Source organism: Mus pahari, chromosome 5 (genome assembly GCF_900095145.1).
Source record: "Mus pahari chromosome 5, PAHARI_EIJ_v1.1, whole genome shotgun sequence".
In the NCBI taxonomy this organism is placed as follows: Eukaryota; Metazoa; Chordata; class Mammalia; order Rodentia; family Muridae; genus Mus; species Mus pahari.
The window spans coordinates 68464259-68486631 of NC_034594.1; the positions used below are offsets into that span (position 1 = coordinate 68464259).

A 22373-nucleotide genomic window follows, 5' to 3' on the forward strand; every position below is an offset into this window, starting at 1 on the left:
TATCCCTGGTAGTCATGTAACAGTTGACATATCCCTGGTAGTCATTTAACAGGGCTGAAAGAAGAGATGCCACTTTGTCAGTGACCTCTCCCGCAAAGGGTTTTGATGCTGTACTCAGTCAGACAAGTGCTGTGGGGACATCCCCGTCTGCTTATTTGAGATTTACCTATGTCTGATGTTTCTTTGACGTGAGGGTGCTACATCAATAATCATACACCATAGTAGAAAAATTTAAAGGGTGAAGTTAAGTTGCCTCTAAATAAAGGCCAGATATTTTTCCATCATTTTCCTGGCATCGGAGATCCACTGTGGAGATTTTTCCAGTTCTTAGAATGACAGGCTTTCACTTCCAGCAAGATAATGTCCATGAGGCTGGGGATTTATCGGCTACTTGATGAGTTAAGCGTTCATCTTGATCTAGCTTTGCCTTTTGTTGGGATTACCACCCTCTTGGGGATGAAAGATCCTGTGTGCCCGAAGGGGAACATTATCTGAAGAAGACATGCCAGGCGGCAGGACCGCTGTCTACCTCATACAGTTTACCCTGGGAGCATCTTCCTTGAGACTGGCTTTCCAGCTGAGTTTCCTAAACGGAATGTTCTTTTGAGAAAGTCTGGGGGCCACTGTTAGGGCTGTGAGATTCTGAGTACGCGAGTAGCTGAGAGTGTGAGGGGCTGGGACTCAGGGTTAGGGTTAGCGGACTGGAAGGAGGACTGAGAGTCCACTCGAGAAGACTTTGTGTGGCTGCTGGCATGTGGCTGCCTGCCTGTAACACAGCTCTGTCTGCCAGCTAAGTTAGAAGCTCACCTTTAAAAGTCATTCCTCCCAGATGGGAGCAGCCACTCTGGCATTGGTGGCAGTGGCCCTCTGCTTACCAAAAACAAAAAGCTAATGCAATTGCTGCTTTGACACACAGGCCCAGCAAATGCTTGTTTCCCACCCCTCTCTCTCTATGTGTGTATGTGTGTGTCTGTCTGTCTCTGTCTCTCTCTGTGACTGTCTCTCTTTGTCTCTCTCTCTGTCTTTGTTTCTCTCAGTGTGTGTGTGTGTGTCTGTCTCTTCTTTCTCTATCTCTTTCTGTCTCTGTCTATATCTGTCTGTCTCTCTGTGTCTCTCTCCTCTCTGTTTCTGTCTCTGTCTCTCTCTGTCTCTCTCTCTCTTTTTCTCTCGGAGAAAGTTGGGTGGTGACTAGAACATGTGTTTGCATTTAAATATATATTAAGTGCCCACCACATCATGGGGTCCCTTCAATTCTCTCAATGGTCTTTTAGGAAAAGCCAAAGAAGTGGAGGTGAAAAAGGAAATTGTGGAGAAAGTGGGGCAAAGAGAAACCTTACAGAATTCTGAGCAAGAACAGCCCAAACCCAACACAGGAAAGGATTGTGTGGACAGAGGGGTGTCACATCCTGGTGAGAAGGCTGAGAACCAGAGACCCGCTGAAGACAGCGCCCTGTCCCTGGGACCACTAGCAGGGGCCAAATGTGAGCAACAGGTTCAGAGCCAAGATCAAGAGAATACTTCTGTCCTCCAAAACCCAGAGCAGATCGAGTCACACAAGGTCACAGACAAGTCAGATGGTAGGGCCAGTAACTCCCCTGAACAATCCAGCTGCCTGGGAGGTCTAGACAGTGAAGTGCCAGGGCCCACTGAGGATTTGAAAACAGATTTGGGGAAAGGTAGCTCTGAACCATGTCCAGACTACATCTTGGGGCAAACAGCTGAAATTGACAAGGTGACCTGTACAGACTCAAGGGGCACAGGCGGAAACCACACCGAGGATGCTGTACAGGCAGGGGGCACCACAGTTGAGGACCAAGTAGGGACAATGGCTTCTGGACCTGCAGAACAAAGCAAAGGCACCAAGAATCACAGTGAAAGTTGTCTGAAGGATGGGCTGGGGCAGAGCTCAGAGAGAGAACTCGCCCAAGAAGTAGCTGAGCCTGAGGAAGCCCTCATTCAGATCCCACAGGCCGGTGGAGAGAACACCGTTACCAAGGGCGAAGACGTGGAAGTAAGGGATGAGAAGCCCATCCACGCAGAAGCCCAGGCAAGCCCTGGATCTCCCATAGATCAGAGTGACCATCAGGACATAACAGGACCAGGCAGCACCGATGCCAAGAGCACACCACCTCACACTAAAGAGCACAACAAACAAGGGAAGAGCGAGCAGCAGGCAGAGGCCTTGGAGTCACCCCAGAAGAAGACAAAGAACAAGAAGAAGAAGAACAAGAAGAAGAAAGCTGCAGCTCCCATGGAAACCTGCAGAGATGCCAATGAAGAGTTGAACTGTCAGGACCCAGACGTGGGTGACATTGAGGAGGAAGAGCGGCTCCAGGTCACCGACAAGAAACAGGCGGCAGGAAACCCAGAGCAGAAAATCGGAGCCGGAAGCAAAGATCCTCAAAGTGGGTCGAGTGGAAAACAGAACGAAGTGGAAGAGGACAGTCTCACAGAAGGTCCCACAGACATCTTGGATCAGAACAGTCCTCCATGTGAAGATGGGGAGATCTCCCCAGTGGGAGAGAAAGGTCCCCAGTGCAATGCCTCTCAGATAGGTAGTGAACAGGGGCATGTCACCTCCCAACATGGTGGTCGGACAGTTGAGAAGGCTATTGATGGCCAAAGCCTAAATGACAGTGACCTGTCAGGGCAGCTGGGGGGCGTCCATTCAGAAAGTGGAGAGCAGGCAAGAGAAGAGGCTGGGAACAGCAAGAGTAAGGAGGACTGCACCATGTCGTGAGGAGGCAGAGGCAGGAGGCAGAGAGAGCAGGAGACTTAGCCCAGTAAGCTCCGTCCCTCAGCCACCCATCCTTCCGCTCCACTGCCCTGCTGAGGTTCATGAGTGTTCCAGTTTCTGTGGATGCTCCATCTGTCCATCACCAAGCATCCACGACTTTAAGTCTTAGACTGTTACCTGTAGATTTGTACTGAACCACTGATCTCCTAGCCAGGCCTGTTTTTACTTGCAGTTCTAGCTGAGAACATTCCATTAGCATCAGGGGACACCAGGTGTGCATTCCAGCCTGAAGGTCATAACGTAGCGTTTGCTTCCAGCCAGGATGAATGTGGATGTTCTTGACCAAATGCGTCAGTATCTGGTTGAAATGACCAAACGGGGTGTTCGTAGATTTCTGCATTATAAGCAGTGAATATCCAAATATGTGTTATTCAAATAAATGTATTTTCATATTTGATCTTAATATGTACACCATAGCCTGTTTGGTATTAAATTTAAAGGAGTAGACAGATAAGTAGCATATAGGTCAGTGGGTGAGAAGGAGCTACATCTGAGGTGGAGATTAATCACTGTAGAGATTCAGATACGTTCCAGAAAACACAGGGAGACCATGTGCCTTTACCTCACATAAATACTTTATTTTGCACCAATGCTCTTGGATCTTGTTGCCAATGGTACCCAAATTAATGTTATCAAAGACTTTTATTTTCACTTTATGCGGGTGATGTGATAAATTCATTTTCTATTGAATATTTTATTTTTACTCTTCTCTGCTAATGACACATTGAAATTATATTTCCTACTTTAGTATCGAGGAGAAACAGCCATTATTATTTTTTTAATATTAAAGTTATCTTTCTGCCCGAATGTCTACTTAAAAATTACAAAAGGCTGTTCTTATGCAAAAGGACTCATTAGATTATAATCTGACATTTTGTGTTTGATATAAATATTTTTATTTGTTGTTTCTCGATATTTTCTTATTGGAAAGTTATTATTTTATCTGCCTGAAGGAAGTATGCATTTTCTATATAAAGAAGCATTTAGAAAATGACTGTAAAGTTGAATTTAAAAGTATTAGTAAATATACAATCACAAGAGGATGCACTATATGACTGCTGTTGACATGTTATGGAGTCATGTGGACTCGCACTACTGTTACAAGGTAGAGTGGAATGCAAAATGACCAAAACCTCAGTGACCTGAAGAGTCATATAATTGAAATAAAAGAATTTTCTAATTTTACAAGCCTACTCGTTGTTCTGGTCTTTGAGACCCTTGACCTCTGACCCTGGTAGCTGCTTGCTCCGTGCCCACTTCTGAAGTCACTTCTGGCTTCAAGCTCCCTTGGGGGTTCCAGAAAATCCAGCTCTAAATGCCTTCATCATTGGCAAGTGAGCCCCACTGTTGAGGGGCTGCCCTGGCACGGGTGTGGAAGCCGAGAAAGCAGCCCCAAGCCCATCACTATACTCTGAACATGCTCATGTGTTCCCCATTAGGGAAGGTTTCCATTGATGCTCTGCTAAAATGTGCCAGGGCATAGAGCTGTCCGTGGAAGAAGATAAAAGCGGTGAGGAAGGGGGCTGGAGAGATGGCTCAGCGGTTAAGCGCACTGACTGCTTGTCCAGAAGTTCTGAGTTCAATTTCCCAGCAACCACATGGTGGCTCACAACCATCTGTAATGGGGTCCGATACCCTAATGGGATCCGATGCCCTCTTCTGGTGTGTCTGAAGAGAAAGTGAGGAAACACTGGCTGTGTGCGATGTCCTGAGAAACAGGGCAGGCGAGCTGCTGCATGCTCTATACCTATGCCATGAACATGAAACAGGAGAGATGCTGCAGGCTGCTCCCCAGGGCTCTGCAGGCCCAGAAGGCTGCAGTCAGTAGCTCCAGCTTCGGCCAAGCCCCCAGTTATACTTCAACTCAAATATCTACTCTCACTCTGCCTGGAAAGCTACCTCTAGGGGTGTCTAGAGGGTTGGGGGTCTTGTTTTCTATTGGTTGCTAACTTTCTGGGAGGCCACATTGTGCAAAATGCCACCTGGTCTCTTCATGCCAAGAGGCACATTGGTAAAATATATTCCCAGAGGCCTGCCTCTGAAAGCCAGGAGGGGTGTTTTCTGTGCTGGGGCAGCATGGTGGTCATGGGAAGAGGCATTCCATCCACCCCTCCACCACTTCTGCTGCCCCCTTATGCACGCTTGCCCCATTACACATACTTGGCTATAATGGCCAGTGGCTGGAGGAGGGAAGCCCCCTGCCCATGCACACCCCTTGAGTCTGTGATGAGAAAAGAGAACCAGTTGCGCCAGCCTTCTCTTCTGGAAGGAGGCAGCCTCGGGAAAGGTGGACGCTGCCATTGTTAGGTTCTGTCAGAGAAGGTAGGAGGAGGGGGCTCCAGGAAAGGTGCACCCAGTGCGTTTCCTGGACCCCCACCATCACATTTGAGCATACAGAGGTAACAAGTCCCTTGGGCAATGGGGGTGGGGGACGTGATGGCTAAAATTATCCCATATAGTGCAAAGTACATGTTGAAGACATTCGTCACAAACAAATCCCTAGTCTCCGGAAAGCTTCCTTTTGCCTATGGAAGATGGGGGTCCCAGCTTTCAGGGTGTGGATGGGGTGTTTTGGCCTTGAGTGATCCTAGGATGGAGTGTCTAAGATACCCGGACTTCAAGATGACCAAAGCAATCAGGAGCTTAGAGAATCCCAGCACTTGTTTGGGTACCTCAGGAATTTTCTAGAAGGTGCTAACTCTCTGCTTCCCACTTGGGGTCTCAAAACTACAGCAGAAACTTTGCTAAAATTTAACATACTAAAAAAAAACAGATTTAAAAAAAAAACCTTTAATGATATAAAGATAACTTTAATATCTAGCTGGTTAATTTTAACATGAGTAAGTTAAAGTAGAACACTAAAGGATCAGACAATTGTCAATTCTTGACAAGTACCAGCTCTAGAGGTTTGGGGGGAATGGTGAACGTGGATTAGGATCCCTTAAATGAAAACGAAGGCGAGTTTCACATGTGTGCCTTTTCACACACAACTCAGCCAAGTTAATTACTTTCTGGACAGTTCTGAAGGAGGCAATGTGGGGACATGTTCACTCTGGGAATGGGAGCTCTAGGCCAGGTTTTAGGGGTTCCACTGAGAGGTTCAAGTCCTGATCTGAAAAGCCCATGGACAGCAGTGGTCAGGAACGCCCTAAGGCTGGGCTGTGATCCCTTAGGCGTTAGGAGCATCACCTACCCTTCACACTGGGCCTCCCCTTCATCTGAAGGTCAGTGCAAGATGCCTGTTCATGGGGACCAGCTTGTAGCAGATAAACTGGAAGTGGCCCCAGGGTCTTCATAGGCATTGAGCATCCCTATCAGCATCCAACATCCTGATTTTGCCTTCAGATATTCAGGGTCAGTTCTTCCTGTAGATCAGAGAGTTAGTTGTTCAGTACTCTTCTAGAGAGATTTGGGAGGGGGGGCTGACTGACAGACACATGCATATACACAGCCTTCCTTCTATACCACCTGTTGGAGGTGGGAGGAGTTACAGGAATTAAAGCCATTACTGTGCTTTTCTTAATAAAAAAATAACAGCATATTATAACTGGCTTGGTGGGCATGATGTCATTGACTGGAGGTTTGTAAAGAGAGTTAAAACTCTGACATCGGGTGCGTCTGGGCGAACAAGAAGCAAGATGATTAGCTTTGGAAAGAGTTCTCCTTGAAACTTTGGCGCTCATGAAACAGCAACCTTGCACATTGCTAAACCATGAAGCCTGTGAGATCTTGTGTTGCAGCGTGTTTCCCTAGCGTTCTTGCATGCTAGCCTAAATAGAAGAGCAGCCTGTTTGCATGAGCCGGAGGCTGCCCCAATGAGAAGCATGTCTGGAGGCTGGCACCACCCTCTGGCTGAGCTCCTTCCCGTCCTGTCTGTGGCCTCATCCATCGTGGTACGTGTTTAACCTACACTCCATCCCTCATTCCACTAACCGATCCGTCCTTTATTCTGTTAGTGGCATGCTGAGAGGCCGGGATACAGATTCACCTGTGTGTCTTTCTGATTTCTTCAGATGTTAGGTTGAAAAAGCTCATTGATGAACGGGAATGTCTGTTGGAACAGGTAACTGTCTTTCTATTGTTTTACAACACTTTGAGTGGGGTACCTGAAACCACGCACCCACCTCCTTCCTGCTCACTCTAGAGACCCCTAAATGTGTGCTTGAGAACAAGGCTGGCTTGATGATTCGATCCAAATAGGGCAGCGCTGTCACACAAGGCTTAGGGAGGCCTTGAAGCCATAGGGCAGCCTTGGGGCATTCCACATGCGTTGCTGCTTCAGAGGAACTTGGCTGTGGGGGGTGGAGACGCTCCGTTGAGAGACAGGGATGGGCTTTGTGCAGCAGTCCTGTCTTTGACTAACTGATCGAAATTGGTTTGAATTATCATTTTCTCTTTATTCTTGAGAGTTTCATACATTTATGCAAGGAAATAAGATCATAGCCACCTCCAATTTCCCTCCTTCAACTTCACCCTCAACCCACATGTCCCCTCTGAACTGTATGTTCTCCCTGCCCCATAATGCACTAAGGTCAATTAGTGGCTGCCTTTATGTGCATAAATGTGGGGCCATCGGAGCACAGGTAGCCTAGCAGTGGGAACAGCCTAAAAAACTGAATGATTCTTCCCCAGCAGCTATCACTGAGTTCCAATAACTCCACAGTAAGGGGTGGAGCCTAGAGAGCACCTCCCCCTGCCTATGCTGAAATTCTGACTGGCTAGCTCTTGTGCAGGCAACACAGCTGCTCTGAATTCAAAAGTGTGAGAGCTATCTCAGGTCCAGAAGACAGCATCGCATGCACCCATAGTCCTCCCCCTATAATCCAGTTCTTACATTCTTTTTGCCTCCTCTCCATGACATTCCCTGTGCTCTGGGGAGTGGCGGGTAATAAAGATGTTCCATTTCAGGCTGAGCTGTCAGTCTCAGCACTTTGACCAGCTCTGTGTCTGCATCGAGGCCTGCTACTGCAAAGAGATGCTTCTCTGACCAAGCCTGAGCACAGCCCCAGGACTATAACTATTAACATGTAGCACTGTTTAAACCTTGATGTATCTCCATCCCTCACTGACTTCAGGAAATACCGAGGGCTCTGTTTAATCATTCCTGTCTGCAGGATAGTTAAAATGATTCCCTAGCCTTTTCCAGGGAACCAGCTCCTCCAACATTTCTCGTAGCCATATGGGTCTGCTCACCTTTTACAGTTGTTATCCTTTCAGAATCAAATTAAACTGTCAGCTGCTCTTCTGACCCCGTATGAGAGAAGAATCCTGTAAGGCCCCCTCCTAAAAGGTTGACCAGTGCCTCTGGGACACTGAGCAGCTTGATCAGGTTCTATGCAGAAGCATACAGTTTTATTGGGGACTTCATTCCCATATTCCTGCATCTAGGGGTCTCTTTTATATCTTTGTGAATAAGCATAGATCAGCATCATGAAGAGTTACCATCTCTTAAATCACCATGCCAAGTGTGTGTGTGTGTGTGTGTGTGTGTGTGTGTGCAGTCTACTTCTGAGTCCCAGAAGAATTTCACCCTTAGAGATTACTGTTCTCAGAGGCTGGGGAGATAACTCAGTAAGTAAAGTGTTTGCAGAACAAGCAGGAGGACCTGAGTTCAAATCCTCAGCCACCCCCTTAAAGCTGGATGTAGTCACACACACACACACACACACACACACACACACACACACAGCTATAATTCCAGTGCTGGCAAAGTGGAAACAGGTGGATTCCTGGAGCTGACTGACCAGTGGATAAGCTAGGTTCCGTGAGAGACCCTGCCTCAAAGAAAAAAAAGAGAGAGAGAAAGATATAAAAGGAAAGAAAAATATGGTTGAACATAATGGCAGAATACATTCAGTGCTAATCTCTGGCTTCCATAAACACACACCTACATACACAAACACTCATACAAACACATACATACAATGTACACAAAAATTATTGTCCCCTAGGTTACAAAAGAACTCATGCTGAAGTTATAAAGTCCCACCTACTCCCTTCTGAGATGAGTGCTGGCCCTCAGATGCTTTTTGTTAGTTTATTTGGATTGGCCTTTATTAAAGAGAATCCCTCTGGCCGGTGGAGCACAGGCTAGACTGTAACCTTTCCATGACATTCTCCCGTATACTCCTGCGACCCCTGCCTCGAACATGACCCCCACCCCCTGGGTCATGCTAACAGCAAGGCAGTAGCCTGATATATTTGTTCTGGCTAAAACAGGCTCTAAACTCAGCTCTTCAGTTTCCTTTTGAAAAAAGAAATAAATGTATTTTACTGGGGTGTTTTCAGATTAAGAAGCTCAAAGGGCAGCTGGAGGGAAGACAGAAGAACAGCAAGCTGGACCTTCTTCGAGCCGAGGACGGTATCTTGGAGAACGGGACAGACGTGCATGTCATGGATCTGCAAAGTGAGTACTGACCCCTGTGTGGAAATGCATGCTTTTGTGTGTGCTGATTGTAAACACTTGTGGTCAAGGATACCCGGTATTCCCTCCTGTCCCTGAAAGCTCCTGGGTTCCACAGCACAAAGACCTTTTCTGTGAGTAAAGCAAAGTGGGGAGAAGGTGGCATAAGCCTGTGGGATGGAGCATATGTCCCGGGATACTCAAGTGGGTGTGGTCAGAAACACATCTGCTTTGCTTTGTGTGATAGGCATGTTTTATGCTAGTCAACTAAAACAGACTTGCAGGAGATGAGATTATTCTCAGCCCCTCTCCTTCATCTCCTTTGTCACATCTCTGGGGGTTCCTTCTTACCTTGGTCTTCTCCATACACATAAGAGGTACAGACATGCTCCCAGCCAATGCCCAGAGAGGGCACGCCTTGTCGGATTCTGTGGAACCTGAGATTAGACCATGAAGACTTTGTGAAATGATGAGTCCCAGGAACAGAATGTTCTAGAGCCTGAGAAACTTAACCCGTGTTCCTTTCTTTGTCACCTTTTAGGAGATGCCAACAGACAGATCAGCGACCTCAAATTTAAACTTGCAAAATCTGAGCAAGAAATAACTGCCTTAGAACAAAATGTATGTTGATTCTCCGCAGTTCTGGGCAGTCTGGATGGATGGGTGGTTGCATGGGGTCTGAATGGCCGAGGACCAAAAGCAACAGAGCAGTGGTCCTCAACCTTCCTAACATGGCGACACTTTTATACAGCTCATCACGTTGTAGTGACCTCCAGCCATAAAATTATTTTCATTACTACTTCATAACTGTAATTTTGTTAGTTATGAATCTTACTGCAAATACTTGATATACATGATATCTGAGATGCAACACCCTAGAGGTCATGACCCGCAGATTGAGAACCTCTTCGAGAGACTTTGTGAATCAAATGGGGTTCTAGGGAGGCAGGAGGATGAACCTGTGTTCAGATCCCCAGCTCCATGTGAGAATCCAGGGATGACACAGCATGTCTGTATTCCTTGCCTTCATGGTGAAGACAGAAGATCCCCAGGGTGTGCTGGCCAGCCAGGCTACCTGATCCATGAAGTTCAGGCTCAGGGAGGGACCTTATCTCAAATGTAAGATGGAGAGCAAATGAAGAGGATGCCTGATGTCACCCTCTGGCCTTCACACATACCCACAAGTCCTGAGGACGTGGGTTAAAGCAGCAAGTCTCTTAGGGCATGTACTGACTTTAGTCTTTTGTTGTTCTTGGTACAGGGTCTCAATGTGACCCAGGCTGGCCTCAAACTCACTATGTAACCAAGGGTGACCTCGAACTCCTGGTCGTCCTCTCCTGCCTCTGGTTCCCAAGTGCTGAGATTACAAGAGTATCCTCGTGCCTGACTTTCGACACACTGCTTGCAGAGAGTTGGGAAGGGAAGTTCAGGACAAGTTGTTTATTAGATAGACTCTAAGTTGTCACAGTGGTACTCATGTTTTATAATGGCTGTGATAACAAGACAGCTCGTGTCAGCGGGGCTTGCAAATGTTTCAAACTGTATTATTTATATGGGGGTATGGCTCGGTCTGTAAAGTGCTTGCAAGGTGGCCCGAATTAGAGCCTCAGAACCCGCATGAAAAGCTGAGCACAATAGCAAGAGCCTACCATTCCCTGCTAGTGCTTACAGCCAGGCGGCCTCGCTGCAGGCCAGTGAGGACCTTGTCTCACGAAAACATGGTGGACGGCTCCTGAAGAACCCGCATGCACATCAATACACATACACATAAATTAAAATAGTTGTTAACTCAACATATGTCTTAGTGTACTGCTGCTGTGAACAGGCACCATGACCAAGGCAACTCTTATAAGGACAGCATTTAATTGGGGCTAACTTACAGGTTCAGAGGTCCAGGCCATTATTATCAAGGCAGAAGTATGACAGCATCCAGGCAGGCATGGTGCAGGCAGAGCTGAGAGTTCTACATCTTCATCTGAAGGCTGCTAGGAAAATATGGCTTCCAGGCAGCTAGGATGAGGGTCTTAAAGCCCATACCCACAGTGACACACCTACTCCAACAAGGCCACACCTAACAGTGTCACTTCCTGGACAGAGCATATACAAACCATCACAACACACTTCATGCCCACACATCTTTTTCCTTGAGCTTCTAGCCTTTCTCCCCACAGCCAGATGAACAAACATGGGCCCCTCCCACCTCTGCATCTGGACCGTAGGGGCAGCCTGTGGTCCATTCTAGGATGAGGAGGACAAAGGCACTATCCCCACAAATGTGGATATACGTGCCGGACCTATTCATAAAAACAAAGGTTGATCAGCCTGATACAGCCTCATCTTGAATTTTGATCCTCCTGCCTCTGAGTTCCAAATGCTGGGATGTGGACACACACTCTCATGTCCAGCTATGGACACACACTTCATGTCCAGCCATGGACACACACCTTCACGTTCAGCCATGGACACACACATCCAGCCATGGGCACATGCTCACGTCCAGCCATGGACACACACCTCATATCCAGCCACGGACACACACCTCACGTCCAGCCATGGACACACCCTCACGTCCATCCATGGACACACACCTTCATGTCCAGCCATGGACACACACCCCCACATCTAGCCATGGACACATACCCTCACGTCCAGCCCATGAACACACACCTCACGTCCAGCCATGGACACACACCTCACATCCAGCCATGGACACACCCTCATGTCCACACGAAGCCTCCCTCCTCTCTTACACTGTCATTACTGTCCTTCCACAGCAGTAGCCTAGGAGACGAGCCGAGGTCCTGCCAGCGTCATCTGCCTTCCATCTGCCAAGGCCAGTGAGCACAGGCCAGAGGGCAGTCAGTATCTTGCCCTCACATCCAGCTTTTTATTTGAGTTCTGAGATTTGAACTTGGGTCTTTTTGCAAGCACTTAAAGTCCCACAAGGGGGTTATGAAAGCAAAGAGACATCCACGCTTTAGACTGGGGTCATTTGCTGTCAGGCATCACTCAGAAATGCTACTAGACAAGTTAGCGAGAGCTGAAGTAATGTCCAGAATGCCACACTGTCACTCACACAGTGTACTTTCAGTTTCATTAAATCACATCCTTTGATCGCAAATATAACAAAGCGAACAGCAAAGGAAAACAGTGAATGAGTTTGTATGAATGGCTTTGTTATTACCTTTCAGGTAATAAGGTTAGAGAGCCAAGTAACGCGCTATCGATCAGCCGCCGAAAATGCAGAAAAAATAGAAGATGAACTAAAGGCAGAAAAACGGAAGCTCCAGAGAGAGGTAAAACTTCCTAGGCCCTGCTTCTACTCCTTCTTTGGAAACTGAATGTTTAACTTCCCCGAAGAGATTGGGCCAAGTTACTCACTTGGAAAATACAGCATCTGCTCGGCAGGCGGCTGCATGCTGGAGTGTGGTCGCAGTTAATAAGTGAATCATTCCCATATAAATATTATAAACCCAGCCTTCCGTGTTCCGTCTCCTGACAGCTGACGTGTGTTCAGTCTTTGATCATTGCTCTCCCCACTCACCAGACACCCAACCACCATCACCATGTTTTCTCCCTGTACAAGTTCAGTGATTTGTGAGGTTGCTTGGGAGCCTGAGGAAGGAGGTAGGAGGTAGAATCTTATGTCCTGGAACTCCAGCCACCTGCATGGGGGCTAGTGTGAAAAGCAGAGCCGTGGATCGGGCCCCATCAACTGACAGCTCCTCTAGAGCTCCCTCCCTAGGGCCAGCCCTCTGCCCCTGGCTCTAGGCTGGGACTGTTTGAGAATCTGACATTCAAGCTTTAAATTTCCAACTGCAGAGACCTTAGTCCTGGCCCCCCACACACACAACAGAGAGCTACCTTCTCTAGCTGGTCCAGGCTCTGCTCCATTTGTAGTTGTTGGCTCACTATACTCATCATTTCTGAGTCCATCAAGACCCATAGGATAGGGCAGGTCTGGAGTCGGTCCAGATGAGGAGCCTCTCCTAGTTAAGAAGCCAGACCTGAAGTGAGTCATGTTTTGTTACTCAATTAAGAAACACACACAGATCCCAAGCGGTCAGTCTGGAGCCACAGCCTGTGAATCTCTCTTCATTTCTAACCATGCCTACTAACTAGAGATGATCTAACATTGCTCCATCAACACTCCAGGCCCCTGCCTACCTACTTGCTATTGAAGAGGAGCCTTCAGGCTCTTTCCTATCTTGCTGCCCCATGACTGGTGTGTGGTATTGTCTGTAAATGCTAGCTCTGCCATCCCTTCCCCCCACTGCCAATCAACAATTATTTAAGGGAAGGGGCGGAGAAAAGAGAAGAAAATATAGGTCATACGTCTGATATTTGGTTCATTCCTTTGGTTCAAACCATTCATGAAACTAATCAAAATATTCTTCTGGGAGCCTGGGATCCAGGTCAGGGGTAGAGTTCACACTGAGTATACACATGGTCCTATGTTCAAATCCCAGCACCAACTGTTTTTTAGTTTAGAAAAATATTCTTGCATGCAACATTTATTGTAAATCATTTGAATCTATTTTACATCCTGAATAGTAAATACACTTTTCCTTTGACACAAAGAAAGAAAAAAAAAAGAAAAGAAAAGAAGCATATACAGATGGAGCGATGGCTCTGTGGTTAGGAGTACTGGCTGCTCTTTCAGAGGACCCACGTTCAGTCCCCTGCACTCACATGACAGCTCACAGATGTCTGTAACCCCACTTTCAGAGATTCTGGTGCTATCTTCTTGCCCCCGTGTGTACCTGCATGTGTGTGGTGCACAGACATAAGCTTATAAATAGAATAAAATAAAATCAAAACAAAATAAGTAAAATAACTTTCATAAGTAAAGATGTGACCTAATACTTTTAAAAGTGAAAAAGAAAAGAGAAACGTGCACACACACACAATTTTTTGGATTCCAGTGTGGCTGGGCTTTTTGTAGTGCTTTCTAGTAGGGCTAGACTCGTAGCCATGCAGAACCCCACCATGTTGGGAGAAAGCAACCTCATCGTCTTCTCCCCTTCTTCCAGCTTCGCTCTGCACTGGACAAAACAGAAGAGCTCGAGGTGAGCAACGGCCACCTCGTAAAGCGACTGGAAAAGATGAAAGCCAACCGCAGCGCGCTCTTGTCCCAGCAATAAATACCAGCAGCAAGTGGGCACCTCTCTGGGGACTCAGATGCCCAGCGTGACTTCATGAGCTTTTATCTGTACTGTTGGGAGCATTGCATCTTTCCCTGCCTCTGAGGGAAGAAGTGCTTCCATGCAAGGGTCATCCGGGGAGCCCAGCAGCACCAGATGCCTCTGTCTACAGACCCTTGTCCCGGTCGGGATGATACTCAGAGCCTGCAGGTTTCTTCATAAGCACACTGGGTCTCATGAGAGCTCTGGACTTGATGCACAGGGGCCTCTTAATCCCACCAACAGGGGTGACTGAGGTCAAGGTTAAGGTGGGACTTGATTATTTCTTTTGTGTCTTGCTGAAGGTTAAGGGAGAACGGTCCAGTGTTGGGGACTCCATGGTGGAACCTACAGTCTCAATGACTCCAGTAATGTCTCTTAGTCTCTGCTTCCCATACACAAAACACTGTGGAACCACAAGCCATTACCAAGCAAAGCTCCTCCTCTGGAGACGAGGCGATGGTCTAGACATAAAGTGACCTTAAGAAGACTCTTTCCAGGCAACAAATGAAGCTTTTCTAAGGGACTTTTGCATCGTTCGGTTATAAGAGTACTTTTCCCAGGGTCATTAGGCGGTAGCTTCACAGAAAACAACAGCTTTTCATTTGCATTATTTAATCCTTATATTTGGAATTGAAGTTGTTAACTTCTTTTAAAGAATGTACTGCTAGAAAAAAAAAACATTTTAAAAAATGAAACGTTAAAGAGCTGTGTGGTTTTGTTTTTTATTTTTAAAGATTTTACTTTTATGTGCATGAGTGTTTGCCTGCATGTGTGTATGGGCACCACCATGTATGCAGTGCCAGGAGAGGCCAGAAGAGGGCACTGTATCCCAGGACTGGATTTACAGCTGGTTGTGAGTCACCAGAATTGAACCTAGGTCCTGCAGCCTGTGCTCTGAACCACGGAGCCATCACTTCTATCCCTGAAGCCATGTGGTTTTCGTTTTCTCCACCGAGAAAGATCATTACTTGATGTCATAATTGTTGTTGTGTATATTAAGAGTCATCTTTTCATTTTGATTTTTTTCTTCAATTAGCATGTGTATGTATGTGAGTGTGTACCACAGCGTATGTGTGGAGGACAGAGGACAAAATGAAGGAGTCAGTTCTCTCTTTTACCCTGTGGATCACGGGCATTAAGATCCATCATCAGGCATTGGCGGCAATCACCTTTACATGCTGAGCCATCTCACCGGCCCCTTCTTTTTAAATATATCACATAAATTTGGAGGGTTTTTTTCTTTCTTTCCCTGTTTTTAAAAGCAGATTCAGATCCCATGCACTGGAGAAATAAATGACACCAAAGAGGTTGGAAAGGAAGACTTACCTGGAGGACCCTAGAGGACAGACAGAGAGCAAATGGACGGCTTGCTGATTTTCAGTTTCCCTTTGTGTATGTCACATTTCAAATTGGGTTGATGCAGCAGGCCAGTCTCTGACTGTGATCAAGAGACACTGGGCGAGGCGTGAAGTCGGGGAGTTATGAAACACTAGCCACACACGCCCAGGCCTGTGTAGACCCAGAGGACCCAAAGCAGTGCTCCACTGTGCTTCCTTCCATATGCCATCCACTCAGGGGACAAGCACTAAGGAGGAACCCGTGGGTTGGAACAGGGGAACAGAGTTTCCGTGGGGGAAGGAGTACTGGGTGACCTTCACTGCACACCCCATTCACTGTGAGGGAGGAAGGAAAGAAAGAAACTCTGGGCAATGGTGGCACACGCCTTTAATCCCAGCACTCGGGAGGCAGAGGCAGGCAGATTTCTGAGTTTGAGGCCAGCCTGGTCTACAGAATGAGTTCCAGGACAGCCAGGGCTACACAGAGAAACCCTGTCTCGAAAAACCAAAAAGAAAGAGAAAAGAGAAAGAGGAAGGAAGGAAGGAGAGGGAGGAAGGAAGGAAGGAAGGAGAGGAAGGAAGGAAGGAAGGAAGGAAGGAAGGAAGGAAGGAAGGAAGGAAGGAAGGAAGGAGGGAGAGGGAGGGAGGGAGGAAGGAAGGAAGGAAACTTGGCAAAAATGGAAGTGTTACAGCTCAGATGGAAAGGTATCCTGGCAGTGGGGAGCGAAGGAATGCCACAAGGTCACAGCGCACAGCAAACCTCACACAAGAGATTCACTGGGAGAGAGACCCAAGAGGGTGGCTGTCTCTGCTCTGGGAGAGAAGCAGCAGAGAACTGAGCAGAAGACAGGGTTTAGATAGGGTTTCAGGAGGGGTGGGGCGGGGTGGGGAGCTTTCCAGGGTGAGGGTTAGTGGGATTTCAAGTCCTGAGCTTGGGTTTTTTTACTTGGGTGGGGTCTGGGCCTGGCCATTACACCTGGCAGTTGGAGGTGCACAGGGGAGGGGCCTGGCCATCTCTGTTTTACTACTCGAACCTGTTTGAATTTTCTTAACCTGTCATGGTGTGGAAGTTGACAGCTTCTAAGAACACAGGTTCACCCACCACAATCTTGCTAAATAGTTGTGTAACATATTTCCATGTCTAAAACTTCATATTGCCCCCCACGTTCTTTTGAAAACGTGGATCTAATGTCATTCCAATGCCATAAAATTGTATTGTTCCTCCTCTCACAGACTGTTTGGGTAATGTGGGACAACTGTGACAAAAGAAACTAGCTTTGTTTCCCCACATGTGAGAATAGCCTGGCAAGTCACCTCAAGAGTCAGCATAGCTGGAATTTAGCAATGAAACATGAGAATGGGTACACATGTGAGTCCTGATGGTAGGGACTCACTGTAAGTTATAGTTATAACAAGGAGGATGAAGGAGAACTAAGCAAGCATGGAGATCCGAGGTGAACGGATCTGCTGAGCACACTAAAACTGATCTCAGAGAAGGGAGTGCTTCCTGGGGGCGCCACTGAGGATGCCCAGTCAGGGAGGAGCATCCTGGGGGAGCACTGGGGATGCCCAGTCAGGGAGGAGCATCCTGGGGGAGCACTGAGGATACTGAGACAGGGAGGAGCATCCTGGGGGAACACTAAGGATGCCCAGTCAGGGAGGAGCATCCTGGGGGAGCACTGAGGATGCCCAGTCAGAGAGGAGCATCCTGGGGGAGTACTGAGGATACTGAGTCAGGGAGGAGCATCCTAGGGGAGCACTGAGGATGCCCATTCAGGTCATTAGCAGAGCTGACTCCTGCAAGCAGCAGAGGTCTGTGTATTCACTACAATGTGTGTGAAGGTGCCAGAGGACACTACCTTGTGTGTCATCATCCCTCAGGAATACTAACCACTTTTCCCTTGAGACGTGGTTTCTTACTGGCTTGGAGCTCACCATTTAGATTAGGCTGGTTCATTATCAAGCCCAGTGGTCCACCTGTTTACCCACCACCACCACCACCACCACCACCACCACCACCACCACCACCACCACCACCACCACCGGAATTACAAACACATGCCATTGAATCTGGCATTTTTACATGGGTTCTGGGGGTAAAACTCACATACTCATGCTTTCAAAGCAAGTACTTTACTGAGTTGGTGAGAATTCTACAATCCCTAATTGTGATGTTGTTGTTGTTTTGTTTTTCGAGATAGAGTTTCTCTATATAGCCCTGGCTGTCCTGGAACTCACTTTGTAGACTAGGCTGGCCTCAAACTCAGAAATCCNCCTGCCTCTACCTCCCAAGTGCTGAGATTAAAGGCGTATGCCACCACGCCCGGCTCAGACATCACTGTTAACTGCAGCACAGTCATGCAACCAACCTAAGTGTCCAGCAACAGAGGGGTAGTTGAGGAGCTGTAGGCACACAACGGGATTCTCTCCCCTTAAGAAGAGCAGGGTCACATCATCTCAAGGATAATAGAAGAGGAGAGAAGTCAATCAAGCCAATCTTGGAAGACAAATACTGTATGTTTTCTCTCACTGGTGGCTCCTGGAGTTTATATAGATGCATAAAATCCTGTATGCATATATGACATCAAAGTAGAAGTCAAACTGCCACGGGGGACAGGGGAACAAGGGGACTAATGGGAAGGGAGGGCACACATGCAAATACATGCATACTCACACAACTATTTGTGATCAGAAAAGTTGACATACATTGACCAGGTGTAAACATCTTAACACTTCAAATGTAGTTCATTAATATATATAATGTGACAGCGGAGAATGCTGTCTTTTTTTTTCTTTTTTTTCTTTTTCTTTTTCTTTTCTTTTTTTTTTTTTTTTTTTTTTTTGGCTTTAATTATTGAGTATTTGCCAAGCATGTCTTTGTTTCAAGGAAATCTTGACCTGAGCTATTCAACAGTAATCCTCAGTAAAACTCAATGACTAGTGTGAGTCCAGAGCACATGCACAGCCATCGCCTTTATTCTCTGTCTCAGCCATTTCATAAACAGGTGGTTCACAGCATCTCTGTGTGCTTTCTCAGCAGTTTAAACAACCGTGTCCATGGGTCCTTTCCATAGAGACATCTGCAGAAAGCCAAGCACAGATATTTACAATACATAGTGAACGGACTCTGGCCAGCCCGAGCATGGCAACCACGACTCTGGCAGGCTCTGCCCTTCTCCCCCATTCCCTCTGCCTCACTAAAAACCATTGGATTACATTCCTAACGCTAGCCACCAAGGTCTATTCCCTTATTTAGCCACTTCTTCCCCCTGACACTGATTACCAAGGTCCACCTATCAAAAGCATTGAAGTCCAGCAATCAAAAGACCCCTTTTGCTCACCTAATTAACATGCCCAATTAAAATCAAACACCTCATCCTAACACGGGCTTCCCTTTTTGCTTTATAAACTGCCATTTGCCTCTGGGCCATGCTTATCTCCTCTCTATCCCCAGGACTAATACCCCGCCCCTCTCCCTTGTTCCCTTCCCCTCCTCCCTTGTCCTCTATGTCCCATCTTTCTTATTCCCTGTCTTTTGTGCTGAGAACTTGGTCTTGGGAGTCCTGAATGAAATGGTGATTTCAAAAATTAAATACAAGTTCACTATAGGTAAGAGGAGACTTGCATGAGCAATTAAGTTACTGCAAGGCTACACTGTGCAGGCCCATAAACTTATTTACAGTCTCCAATTCATTACTGTACAGCACCCAGCTGCTGGTAGGTCTATGAGTTTGGCGAATCAATTTATTAATAAAAGAATAAATGAGGTGCAAGTAAGAGGTCCCTGTCTCTGGTGGAACAGGTTTAAGGCAGACCTAGGTTTAAAGTCATGTTGTCCTTTTTGAAAGGGCCTCCATTACTCTTTAGTCATTAAGTGTATGTTCAGACAAGTAAAGTCATCTATAATGCTACTGAGGTGTTGGTCCTCCTGGGTCGTCTAATTTTGTGCAAGCTTAAATCATCTACTATCTGTACGAGAACACAAACAAAATATATATGTGGGAGGGGCTGTAGAGATGGCTCCGTGGTTAAGAGTACATACAGTTCCCATAGGGGACTCCATTCCTCCATTCGGAATCCCAGGACCAAGGTCAGGGCTCACAACCTCCTGTTAACTCCAACTTCAGAGAATTCCATGCCCTTTTCTGGCCCCTAAAGACACTGCACTCAACGTGTACCTACCCACCGAGAAACACACATATATATGTAATTACAAATAAAAAGCTTTTTTAAAAAAAAAAATGTATATAAGGAAAATGTAAAACCTCAGCAATCAAACAATCTTTGAATGCCGTCATATAAAAATCAAAATTAATATGAAGGGATCCATGATACCAAACTAAGTAAAAACAGGATCACAAACAGTGTACTCCATGGAGCCGTTTACAGCCTGACCAAAAAGGAAGAAAGGAGAAAAAAGGATGCTGGTTTGGATAATTTTCTCATTTTGAGTCTTTTTCTGTTACTTTTTTTTTTAATGATTGTACTGAAATATTCTCTCACTTTCTGAATTTTGTTGTACACCCATACATTTTGTCCCAGAGGCAAGTAAGTGCTCCACTCTAGACCCCCTCATCCCGCAAAGAGGCTGCAGGGTGCGGCTAAGCCACAGGGTTCCATGTGCTCTGCAAACCGCAGGAACTCACCAGCATAGCGCCTTCTAAGTCTCGCGAGAAGATACTCCCAGCATGTCCGATCCAAGCCCCGGGTGGGGGCTTCCCGCGCTTTTAAACCCCACCAAGCCAATCATGGTGTCAGCCTGTTGCACAAGCCAATAGGAACTCTCCTCGAGCGGTGGGCGGGCCTCCGGCAGCCGTTACCCACTAAACCCTGGGACACTACTCGTTGGAAAGCAGAGGAGGAGGAGAGAGCAACCTGGAGGAGAGGTTCGACGGCAGGGACGCAGACACTTAACGGTGAGCCCAGAATGGAGGCGAGACACCCCAGCCTCACCCTCACCCTGGGCAGCGGGGCCGGTGGGAGCCTGTTCCGGCCTGTGCTGCCCTGCAGCAGAGCGCCTGTTCAGTTGCATTTTTTGATCTCACCACCACGGTAGTAATTTGTTCTTGCAGTAGTAATTTGTTCTTGCGCGCGTTCTTGTAGCAGCTTCCTTGGTTTTAAGACAAGGGCTTAAGTAGCCACGGACTGTCCTGGAAGTCTCCCTATGCATCGGCACACCTATTGGTTAGATGCTGGGCGTGGAATCTAGGGGACTCCTTCATGCTAGGCAAGGGCTCTGACACTGTACCAGGTCCCCAGGCTCGCCACAAGTACTGTGACAGTGACGAGACAGACAAGTGGGCACTGATTTTCCACATGTATTGTGTTGTCACTGAGGTCAAATGTTCTGGAAATCAACAAAGGTTGTTCTCTGGCGTCTGCACACACATGGTGCACATACAGACACGCAGGTACACATCAGTACACGTATCTGATTTTTTTTTTTAAATAACCATGCTAGTTCTGGTAAAAAAAAAAAACAAAAACAAAAAAAAAAACAAAAAAAAAACATGCTGGCAAGTCTTCCCTTTTTCCTCACATCAAAGATTAAATTCTGGTAAATTCTGGGTTTCTCTGTATTGGTTGTAAGGATTCATCAGCACAGTCCACACCTGTCATCATCTTTGAGGGGAAGTTTGTAGATAGAGATTTAATTTCCTTAGGCGCTAAGAGACCATTGAAGAGTTATCAGATTTGTTAGAGAAAATGTTATAATCCTCTATTATTGCTTTAATATTGCCAATAGGTTAGTGGTTTATGTTTTCTCAGATTAAGTCTTATAAAGAGTATCCATTCCATTTGTTTTAAGAAACAGCTTTTGGCTCTGTGCCTATTCATCTGATTCTGTCTTGTTTGCGTTTTATAGTTTCTAGCTGACCTTATTCTTTGGACTTACTTTTTGCTGCTTTTTCTAGGTTTTCAAATATTTTTATTTGTGCCGGGAAAGCATGCATACTGCATGCTCGATTGCCCTCAGAACAGAAGAGGCCATCAGTCCTGAACTGGACAGTGGGTCTGAGTCACCCACTGTGGATGCTGGGGATCACACTTGCACCCTCATAGAGCAATAAGTGCTCCTAACCACAGGGCCATCTCTCCAGCACATGCCTTTATTCTTGTTTCTTCAGAACCTTCAGATTTCTTGTAAATCTTTTGTAGTGAAAGGATTTAAGACTGGTTTCTAGTGATGGTGTATGTGCTGGTTCTTGAACCCAGGTTTGCTGCATGAGACATGTTAAGCAAGTAGTCAGTCTACCACTGACTTACATCGCCCAGTCCCTAAAGCGGTACGTTTTCCTAAACGCTATTTTAGCTGCATACTACATATTAAATTTCAAAATAGTTTCTGATTTCCAGTGTGATTTATTTCACCCAGGGACTTTTATGAATGTGATGCTTCATTTCCAAATTTTAAGAGCGTAACATCTTCTGTTGTTTGGGTTTGTTGTTTATTTTGGGTAGACAGGCTCTTAGGGTGTCCATTCTGAGATTCAGGCTGGCCTCAGGTTCATCCAGTTCTGCCTCCTGAGTGTAGATAGATACTAAAGGCATTCACTACATCCAAGAACATAAACATATTTAGGCTTATTGCCTTGCCATAAAAAATCTAGGTCAATTGTGTGAAAATAATGCTTTATAGTATAATACAA

General features: G+C 46.5%; 1 protein-coding gene across 22 annotated transcripts in view; it reads left to right on the forward strand.

The window, feature by feature from the left end:
• The window catches only part of Lrrfip1 (LRR binding FLII interacting protein 1), a 130392-nt gene extending 115300 nt beyond the window's left edge, over window positions 1-15092 (forward strand). For 12 of the 22 annotated variants that reach the window (XM_029539311.1, XM_029539318.1, XM_029539316.1 and 9 more), the window contains one exon: window positions 1272-3982. In XM_029539311.1, coding sequence (XP_029395171.1) covers window positions 1272-2740 — 1469 coding nt within the window. In that variant the 3' untranslated portion in view covers window positions 2741-3982. Of the gene's footprint in view, window positions 1-1271; window positions 3983-6810; window positions 6861-9085; window positions 9204-9741; window positions 9822-12391; window positions 12497-14233 lie in introns of those variants that run through there. The other 10 variants (XM_029539327.1, XM_029539328.1, XM_029539330.1 and 7 more) reach the window with 4 other exon arrangements.
• The last annotated feature ends 7281 nt before the right edge of the window (window positions 15093-22373 follow it).